This window comes from Gadus chalcogrammus, chromosome 12, assembly GCF_026213295.1.
Source record: "Gadus chalcogrammus isolate NIFS_2021 chromosome 12, NIFS_Gcha_1.0, whole genome shotgun sequence".
NCBI classification, from domain to species: domain Eukaryota; kingdom Metazoa; phylum Chordata; class Actinopteri; order Gadiformes; family Gadidae; genus Gadus; species Gadus chalcogrammus.
The window spans coordinates 57,288-67,985 of record NC_079423.1 but is presented as its reverse complement, the minus strand read 5'-3'; the positions used below and the strand labels follow the sequence as shown (position 1 = coordinate 67,985).

Genomic DNA, 10,698 nt, shown 5'->3' with positions numbered 1-10,698 from the left:
TTTTTCTGGTAAAAATAGAAAATAAAGGGAAAGTGAAAAAGGCATTTTAGTAAAATAAAGGTTAAGTATTTAAGATTTAGCAGAAAGCTAAAGCAAACATAAAAGTCTTCAATCTTGTTTTAAAGGTGCTCAGAGTTGGGGCAAGTCTTAAATCCTCAGGGATTTTGTTCCAGCTATTTGTTGCATAGTAACTAAATCCTGCTTTCCCATGTTTCGTGTTTACTCTGGGGATAATTAACAGATTGGTCTCAGAAGATCTTAGTGTTCTAGAAGGCTTATGTAGTGGAAGCATATCAGTTAAATATTTTGGGCCTACACCATGTAGGGATTTATAGGTTAGCAACATGATTTTAAAATCAATTCTCTGACCTACAGGAAGCCAATGTAACGATTTAAGAATTGGTGTAATATGTTCAAATTTTTTGGTCTTTCTTAAAAATCTAGCAGCAGCATTCTGAAGAAGCTGAAGCTTCCTTAGAGTTTGTTTTGGGAGACCTGTAAGGAGACCATTGCAGTAATCAAGCTTACTAGTGATAAAGGCATGTACAAGTTTTTGTAAGTCTTCAGTGGACATGAGCCCTCTAAGTCTTGCTACATTTTTAAGGTGATAATATGCAGATTTTGTAACTGATTTGATGTGACTTTCGAAATGTAAATCAGAATCCATGATAACCCCTCGATTTCTGGCTTTGATTGAGGTTTTCAGGGACAGAGAGTGAAGGTGTTGGGTTACTTTAAGCCTTTCCGTTTTAGCACCAAATACAATTATCTCTGTTTTATCCTCATTTAGCTGAAGGAAATTTCGGCACATCCAGTCTTTCACTTGCTCAATGCACTGGCACGGCAGATCTATGGGCCGATAGTCATTTGGTGATAGCGATACATAGATTTGCGTGTCATCAGCATAGCAATGATGGTCAATATTGTTATTATGCATGATTTGCCCTAGTGGGAGCCTGTAGATGTTGAATAAAGAGGGTCCTAAGATCGAACCTTGTGGGACTCCACACATCACGTTGGTTGATTCTGATACAAAGTCGCCGATGGAAACAAAGTAGTTCCTATTTTGTAGGTAGGATCTGAACCAATTTAAGACTGTGCCTGAAAGCCCCACCCAGTTTTCTAACCTGTCCAAAAGTATTGTATGGTCTACAGTGTCGAATGCAGGACTCTTTATATATATACACTAATATTTATATATATTATATTAAGTCATCTATCCACATGTTGTCATTATGCATCCATGATTCATTCCTCTACTAATGATTAACTCGTTAACCTGAATACATCTAAAACTAATCTATGATGTATGGTGAAACCGGTAGGTTGTTTCTTCTACTAACTTAAGGGTTAGGGGGTTAGGGTTAGGTCCAACGTGCAGCTGACCCAAGCAGGGGGCGGTATTGCGTCATCAGGACGTCTTTCAACCCCATAATGGATACGAAGAAGAAGACGACACGCGATTGGCTGCTCAAAGGGGCGTGTGGTTTACGTCACACCCTGGGCTACAAGGAGGCAAGATGGCGGCGGTTACAAGGTGCTCAGTTAGTTTAGTGAGAAGACTGGTAAGTTATCATTTATCTGTTATGTTAACAAGGGATCATGCATGTTATTAAGGAACACATCTTTATACATTTGCTATAATTGAGCTGCTGGGTTTATTTTTAACAATCCAAAAGACTGTTAAAGGATTGCTTTAGTGAGACGATTGGTTAAATATTTATTTGTTTAGGAAGACTTCATAGTACTATGATAAAGTACATCTGTAACAAACCCAATTCAACTATTCCACACATAATCATAATGACCATAACAGTACCATTACAATACCCAAATGACCGACATAACATTACCCTAATGACCCTAACATTACCACAACATCAGAACCTCACCAGAAAACGACAACAACCGTACGATAATGATAATAACATAGCCCAACTTTATCATAAAACACCATGACATTACCCTAATAACCATAACATGACCTAATGACCATAAAATTACCCTACCGTGGCTTAACAGCACAACCTCACAATCAAAAGACTACAACCTTACTATAACATGATAATTACACTACCACAACATTATCATAACAGGGTTTTAGATTTGAAACCTTTTACAGTATTTTTCGATATTCTATAATAGTGTCAATAAGTGGGCTCTATATTCTATAATGGTGTCAATAAGTGGGCCCTATATTCTATAATGGTGTCAATAAGTGGGCTCTATAATTCTATAATGGTGTCAATAAGTGGGCTCTATATTATATAATGGTGTAAATAAGTGGGCTCTATATTCTATAATGGTGTCAATAAGTGGGCTCTATATTCTATAATGGTGTCAATAAGTGGGCTCTATATTCTATAATGGTGTCAATAAGTGGGCTCTATATTCTATAATGGTGTCAATAAGTGGGCTCTATATTATATAATGGTGTCAATAAGTGGGCTCTATATTATATAATGGTGTCAATAAGTGGGCTCTATATTATATAATGGTGTAAATAAGTGGGCTCTATATTCTATAATGGTGTCAATAGTCTCCTGGTTGTTCTTGGTCTCTCAGCTCTCCCACCACTACAAGCGTCGGTGTGTGCGGGTCTTTAAAGCCACCAGGGACCAGCCCCCGCGGGCCTGCCTGTCCAACCTCTACAATGAGAGGCTCTTTCATACAACCAGTGGTAAATAACCTCAAGATGCAACTCTAGAAACCAACTCTAGAAAACATCAGATTGGGCTGTAGTGCTACAAAGCCCAGCCCCAGAACTAGAACCCCATAACCTTAACCCCACAACCTTAACCCCACAACCTTAACCCCAGAACCTTAACCCCAGAACCTTAACCCTAGCACTCACCTTAACCCTAGCACTCACCTTAACCTTAGCACTCACCTTAGCCCTTAGCCTTTAATGCACTGATATTGATATCTGTTTTCGGTCTGACACTGACGCCAACAGCTGGACTGGGTATCGTGACAACGGACCGATCCATTCAATTAAATCCTGTTATTGTACGCATGCTCCTATTATGTGATGCGGTACGATGGTCTCTTACTGCTTAACCCTAACCAACCCTAGTCCCTAACCATCTGAGTAGCCATGTAACTAACCCTAGCACTCACCTTAACCCTACTATTAACCTTAACCCTACTATTAACCTTAACCCTAGCGCTAACCTTAACCCTAGCGCTAACCTTAACCCTAGCGCTAACCTTAACCCTAGCGCTAACCTTAACCCTAGCGCTAACCTTAACCCGAGCGCTAACCTTAACCCGAGCGCTAACCTTAACCCGAGCGCTAACCTTAACCCTAGAACTAACCTTAACCCTAGAACTAACCTAGAACTAGCCCTAGAACTCACCTTGGCCCCCAACACTAACCCTAGATCAAGAAATAACCCCTCTTGGTGTTTTCACCTCTTCTCTGCCCCGTAGCGTGGAGCGGACCCATCATGCAGTTCAAACTGTCTGACATCGGAGAAGGAATCATGGAGGTCGTAGTGAAGGAATGGTGAGTGTCCTTATAGGGTTGGGGTTAACCCTAACCCTAACTAAGGGAATAAGGATAGAAATGAGCCTACGGCTATAATCCTGTATATTACATTTTTTTTTCTTTTTTTATGTTCATCAATATATTTTGTACCTTTTTTTTTTTTTTTTTTTTTTTTTTTTTAAATCTCACCTGATTTTACAGTTTAGGGATCAGTAAAATGGGTCCACAGAGAGTCTCCTGGTGTTTTCAAACACAAGCCAGGACTCGCGCGCCACGACCACACACACACGCACGCACGCACATGCACACACCAAACAGATTCAATGAAGCAGCAGAAATGGCGAGTCCGGTGCAATCCGATCAACATTTTCTGTAGAATTCGGCAGACGTTCCACAGCCTTTGCAACCAAGCTAAAAAAAATCAGTTGGAAGTATATCAGGGCCTTGAATGGGCAGTTCAACCATTTAACAGACCATCCAGGATTTCGCCATGTTGCGATTTGCAAATTCAGCGCAACATCAACCAATCACCGCGAATTCAGGGCGGTGTCGCAATTTTAACCAACCACCACAACTTTCCCGCAAATTTGACCAATCAGTGGGGTCGTCTTGAACTGACGTCGCAAACTACCTTCCGCCTTACTTCCGCGTTTACTACTTCAAGCATTCATGCAGTATTTGTGTGTCCAACGTGTCACACTTGCAGACCAAAATAACTGGTGTCTCCTGGTGACCCCTGGTGTCTCCTGGTGACCCCTGGTGTCTCCTGGTGACCCCCGGTGTCTCCTGGTGTCTCCTGCTGATCCCTGGTCTCTTCAGGTACGTTAAGGAGGGCGACAAGGTTTCCCAGTTCGACAGCATATGTGAGGTGCAGAGCGACAAGGCGTCCGTCACCATCACCAGCCGCTACGACGGCGTCATCCGCAGACTGCACTACGCCGCGGACGACACAGCGCTGGTGGGGAAGCCCCTAGTGGACATCGAGACCGACACCGGGCCAGGTATTGAGAAGGTTGTGATGATACCGGGTAATGAGAGGGTCGTGATGATACCGGGTATTGAGAAGGTTGTGATGATACCGGGTAATGAGAAGGTTGTGATGATACCGGGTAATGAGAGGGTCCTGATGATACCGGGTAATGAGAGGGTCCTGATGATACCGGGTAATGAGAGGGTCCTGATGATACCGGGTAATGAGAGGGTCCTGATGATACCGGGTAATGAGAGGGTCGTGATGATACCGGGTATTGAGAAGGTCGTGATGATACCGGGTAATGAGAAGGTTGTGATGATACCGGGTAATGAGAAGGTTGTGATGATACCGGGTAATGAGAAGGTTGTGATGATACCGGGTAATGAGAGGGTCCTGATGATACTGGGTAATGAGAGGGTCCTGATGATACCGGGTAATGAGAAGGTCCTGATTTAGTCTGGTAGGCTAACCCTATCTCTAGTCTGGTAGGCTAACCCTATCTCTATAGTCTGGTAGGCTAACCCTATCTCTATAGTCTGGTAGGCTAACCCTATCTCTATAGTCTGGTAGGCTAACCCTATCTCTATAGTCTGGTAGGCTAACCCTATCTCTAGTCTGGTAGGCTAACCCTATCTCTAGTCTGGTAGGCTAACCCTATCTCTAGTCTGGTAGGCTAACACTATCTCTATAGTCTGGTAGGCTAACCCTATCTCTAGTCTTGTAGGCTAACCCTACCTCTGTGTGATACATGTATATTCTATATGTGTTGCATATTTTCTATTTGCTATAGAGGCTGCAGAGGTTCTACATGTACGATATGTTTTATGTCATTTTCCAGAAGTGGCCCAGGAGGAAGACGTTGTGGAGACCCCGGCCATGTCTCGTGAGGAGCACACCCATCAGGAGATCAAAGGCCATAAGACCCAGGCCACACCCGCAGTCCGGAGACTGGCCCTGGAGAACAACGTAGGACCACACGTACAATTAGAACTAACCCTAGAACCTAAAACGCAACCCGAAAATAGAACCTTAGAATAGAACCTTAAACACGACATACAACTAGAACTAATCCTAACCCTAAAACCTTAAACAACATATAGTAGAATATAACCTTGAACATAATGCGTACTAGAATATAATCTTAAAGAACTTGTAGTAGAATAGAACCGTAAACAACATATACAGTAGATTCTGATAATATCATTCATCAACAGAAGGTCTGGTTTTGGTATCTAGCCCTGGCAACATCAATAGCATTAGCTCGTTTGGTATCTAGGCCTGGTAATATCAATAGCATTAGCTCATTTCGTATCTAGGCCTGGGAATATCATTAGCATTAGCTTGTTTGGTTTTTAGCCCTGATAATATCATTAATAATAATAATAATAATAATACATTTAATTTAGAGGCGCCTTTCAAGACACCCAAGGTCACCTTACATAGCATATAGTCATCATACATTTTTTTTTAAAAACAAGACATTGTGGAAAAAATAAATAAATAAATAAATAAACATAAGCAATAAGAAATAAATAAAACAAAAACAAGACAAAACAAAACAAAGAAAAAACAAACAAACAATCAAAACAGTGATCAGTTAGACGTTGTGTGCGAGTTTGAACAGGTGAGTTTTGAGTTGTGACATTAGCATTAGCTCGTTTGGTATCTAGCCCTGGTAATATCAATAGCATTAGCTCGTTTGGTATCTAGGCCTGGGAATATCATTAGCATTAGCTTGTTTGGTTTTAGCCCTGATAATATCATTAGCATTAGCTTGTTTGGTATCTAGCACTGGTAATATCATTAGCATTAGCTTGTTTGGTATCTAGCACTGGTAATATCATTAGCATTAGCTTGTTTGGTATCTGACCTGATAATATAGCCAGCAATAGCTTGTTGGTATCTAGCTGTTGGGTCTTGACTCCATTTTTCTCCTGTCAGATCAAACTGAGCGAAGTTGTCGGGACTGGGAAAGATGGACGTATTCTCAAGGAGGATATTCTCAACTTTCTGGCAAAGCAGACGGGAGCCATCTTGCCTCCATCTCCATTCCATGAGACCCGTGAGTCCCAAAGACCAAAGGAGGTGCAGCCAGCCAGCCTGCCAGCCAGCCTGCCAGCCAGCCTGCCAGCCAGGCCCCAACCAGTCCTCAGCAGCCAGGATGTCACCGAGCCTCTGAAAGGTAGGGGACACTGCACCAGTGTAGTACTAGTACCCCACTGTAGTAGTACTAGTACCCCACTTTAGTAGTACTAGTACCCCACTGTAGTAGTACTAGTACCCCACTGTAGTAGAACTAGTACCCCACTGTAGTAGTACTAGTACCCCACTGTAGTAGAACTAGTACCCCACTGTAGTAGTACTAGTACCCCACTGTAGTAGTACTAGTACCCCACTGTAGTAGAACTAGTACCCCACTGTAGTAGAACTAGTACCCCACTGTAGTAGAACTAGTACCCCACTGTAGTAGTACTAGTACCCCCCTGTAGTAGTACTAGTACCCCACTGTAGTAGAACTAGTACCCCACTGTAGTAGTACTAGTACCCCACTGTAGTAGTACTAGTACCCCACTGTAGTAGAACTAGTACCCCACTGTAGTAGTACTAGTACCCCACTGTAGTAGAACTAGTACCCCACTGTAGTAGTACTAGTACCCCCCTGTAGTAGTACTAGTACCCCACTGTAGTAGTACTAGTACCCCACTGTAGTAGAACTAGTACCCCACTGTAGTAGTACTAGTACCCCACTGTAGTAGTACTAGTACCCCACTGTAGTTGTTGTAGTAGTAGTAGTAGTAGTAGTAGTAGTAGTAGTAGTAGTAGTAGTAGTAGTAGTAGTAGTAGTAGTAGTAGTAGTGAGGAGGAGTACTTCATGATGGTTCATTCTTCTTGTTTCTGGACAGGCTTCCATAGAGCCATGATGAAGACGATGACGGCGGCCCTGAAGATCCCCCACTTTGGCCTCTGTGACGAGGTGGACCTGAGTCGCTTGGCTGCTCTGAGATCAGATCTCAGGGGCATCAGTGAGTCTCGTGGCGTTAAACTCAGCTACATGCCCTTCTTCATCAAGGTGAGGTCTGGCTCGCTGTCTCTGGGCTCTCTCTGTCTCTGGGCTCTCTCTGCCTCTGGGCTCTCTCTGCCTCTGGGCTCCCTCTGTCTCTTGGCTCTCTCTGTCTCTGGGCTCTCTGTCTCTGGGTCTCTAGGCTTGCTGTCTCTCTGTCTCTGGGGACTCTGTCCCTCTGTCTCTGGGCTCTCTGTCTCTGGGCTCTCTGTCTCTGGGCTCTCTGCCTCTGGGCTCTCTGTCTCTGGGCTCTCTGTCTCTCTGGGCTTGCTGTCTCTCTGTCTCTGGAGACTCTGTCCCTCTGGCTCTGGACTATCTGTCTGTCTCTGGGTCCCTGGGATCTCTTTGATGATGTTCTTGGTCTGCAGGCGGCGTCCCTCGGCCTGCTCCACTTCCCCGTCCTCAACGCGTCTCTGGACGAGGCCAGTCAGAACATCACCTACAAGGTCAGCATAGGAGCTCTGAGAACATCTGTCAACTATACTATACGTTCCTAGTCGGTGGAGAATGGGTTTCTGCTCTTGTTGAGCAGATGTGAAACAGGATTCTACTCTTTTTACTTTAAAACCGGTATCTACTCTAGGCGACCTACAGTTGGGTTAGGGTTAGAACCCTAACCCAATAGTTGCTGCTGATTCTATGAAGTGATTTTGAATGTTGTTGTGTAGGCGGCTCACAACATCGGCCTGGCCATGGACACCAGCCAGGGTTTGCTGGTGCCCAACGTGAAGAACGTTCAGCTTCTCAGCGTGTTTGAGATCGCCAGAGAGCTGAACCGCCTCCAGGTGCTGGGGTCCTCCGGTCAGCTGGGGACCTCCGACCTGACCGGAGGAACCTTCACGCTCTCCAACATCGGCTCCGTAAGTCTCCTTTAGCTCTGAGGTAGAGAGGCGAGGCCTGCAATTGCGTTAATAGGCTAATGATGAAATTCCTTTAATTTCGGAATAAGATTGGAGGAACTTATGCCAAGCCGGTGATTCTTCCCCCTGAGGTGGCCATCGGAGCTCTGGGCAAGATCCAGGTGAGGCCTGTTTCTACCATGGAAACATCTGGAACCATACTTATGTCCTCATCACTAACCAAAAGAATGCCTTGTTCTATGTTAATCAAACCTTTCTGGTCCCTTCCAGATCCTTCCAAGGTTCGACTCCAACGGAGAGCTGGTTAAAGCTCACATTCTGAACGTCAGCTGGTCGGCTGACCACAGGGTCATCGACGGGGCCACCATGTGCAGGTTCTCCAACCTGTGGCGGCAGTACCTGGAGAACCCAGCGTCCATGGTCCTGGATCTGAAATGAAACCTCAGCCTCATCTCCTGAAGACCTCCTCCATGCCTTGTTCCTTCCTGTGGGCGTGGCCTTATGTTACAGCACCTCCTTCCAGTGGGCGTGGCCTTACGTTACGGCACCTCTTTCCTGTGTGATTGGTGGACGAGGCTTATGGGGTCGCTCTTTCATCTGCTAACCCTTCATTTGGGCTTTGAACTTTCCCTTGGGTTAGTCAGGTGTTCAACACAACTTTGTCTCTTGATAGCAGACTATTTTATCCTGTTTTTTGTGCGCTACGTTACAAGTCTAAAAGTAACGAGTGCAACTGTTGGGTATGTATTGTCTTTATGAACTGAAATGGTCTGGCTAAGACTAGAAGATTGCACTTTGTGATGGAGCGTCTTTCTACCAAGTGTTCTACGACGTGATAGGTGGTGGTGGTGGTGTTAGTTAGTTAGGTTAGTGGTGTTAGGACCATTAAGTCACTAAACACGCCTGTGGTATGCTTTTATTAACCCTCTCAACTGAAATGCATATATATATGTATAATATATCTATGCCTTGTTACCTAGCAATAAAGAATATAACAAACACATCAGCAGATTTCTTTCATTTTCCAGCAGCTCCTATAAAGGTTACAAAGCAGAATGGGATTCAGCAGTATCTAGAATTTCCTACTTTTCATGAAGTTACTATATTATATTTTGTACGCACATTATATTATACCTTTTTTATTAGGCTTCCAGCATGTTTATTTATTTTTGATTACCCTGTAAACACTACCATGGTAAGTAACATTTGAACTGTAGAGGGGTCATTTACCCATTAGTGCTTTAGCAGTGGAAAACAGTCTAGACAATCGAATGCATATAAATGAGGTCTCCATAATCCAAGACTGAGTTTATTTTAAAGGCTGTCAATATGGACCCCAAAAGACAGTTTATCATCCAACCAAATACCCAGGTATTTGACTAGTCTGCTTTCCCAGTAGACTAGTATTTCAGGATGCTATCCCAGTAGACTAGTATTCCAGGATGCTATCCCAGTAGACTAGTATTCCAGGATTCTATCCCAGTAGACAAGTATTCCAGGATTCTATCCCAATAGACTAGTATTCCAGTATGCTATCCCAGTAGACAAGTATTCCAGGATGCTATCCCAGTAGACTAGTATTCCAGTTTGCTATCACAGTAGACTAGCATTCCAGGATGATATATGCTATCCAGTTCCTCGTCATGTCAGTGGAAGGCCTGGTCTCCAGGATGCTAACTAACCCCAGTAGCTTTGGGCTGGCAGGCCCTTTAAGCTAGCTCCATCTAAACAATACCATACAGTAGCAGGCCCTTTAAGCTAGCTCCATCTGAACCATACCATACAGTAGCAGGCCCTTTAAGCTAGCTCCATCTGAACAATACCATACGGAACAGGCCCTTTAAGCTAGCTCCATCGAAACAATACCATACAGTAGCAGGCCCTTTAAGCTAGCTCCATCTAAACAATATCATACAGTAGCAGGCCCTTTAAGCTAGCTCCATCTAAACAATACCATACAGTAGCAGGCCCTTTAAGCTAGCTCCATCTAAACAATACCATACAGTAGCAGGCCCTGTAAGCTAGCTCCATCAAGACCGAACCATACAGCAACAAGCCCTGTAAGCTAGCTCCATCTGCGTACCTATGTTCCCCGGGTCCTATGTTCCCCGCTTTGTATGTGACCGGGGAGCATAGGAAATATTTTTTTAGCGCTGCCTTTTTCGCCAGTGATTCGCCTGTGATTCGTTATGGTTAAACCTGACCCTAACCCTTTGCACCCGGGGAACATAGGGATGACCCCCTCCAATCTAGACTGTACCATACAGTAGCAGGCCCTGTAAGCTAGCTCCATCTAGACTGTACCATACAGTAG

At 44.0% G+C, this 10,698-nt stretch overlaps 1 protein-coding gene across 1 annotated transcript; it reads left to right on the top strand.

Moving 5' to 3' along the window:
* Positions 1 to 1,483: 1,483 nt before the first annotated feature.
* Positions 1,484 to 9,406, top strand: dbt (dihydrolipoamide branched chain transacylase E2). Its single transcript, XM_056603453.1, has 11 exons — positions 1,484 to 1,565; positions 2,566 to 2,680; positions 3,433 to 3,508; positions 4,310 to 4,491; positions 5,302 to 5,429; positions 6,405 to 6,645; positions 7,367 to 7,533; positions 7,893 to 7,970; positions 8,193 to 8,384; positions 8,474 to 8,545; positions 8,655 to 9,406. Exons 1-11 carry the CDS (start codon positions 1,521 to 1,523, stop codon positions 8,820 to 8,822), a joined length of 1,464 nt encoding a protein of 487 aa, XP_056459428.1. The 5' UTR covers positions 1,484 to 1,520; the 3' UTR covers positions 8,823 to 9,406.
* The last annotated feature ends 1,292 nt before the right edge of the window (positions 9,407 to 10,698 follow it).

Coding starts and splice junctions, on each gene's coding strand:
- dbt (XM_056603453.1), top strand. CDS start 1,521: ATGGCGGCGGTTACAAGGTGCTCAGTTAGTTTAGTGAGAAGACTG. Junction 2,681..3,432: donor GCTCTTTCATACAACCAGTG/GTAAATAACCTC, acceptor TCTGCCCCGTAG/CGTGGAGCGGACCCATCATG. Junction 6,646..7,366: donor TGTCACCGAGCCTCTGAAAG/GTAGGGGACACT, acceptor GTTTCTGGACAG/GCTTCCATAGAGCCATGATG.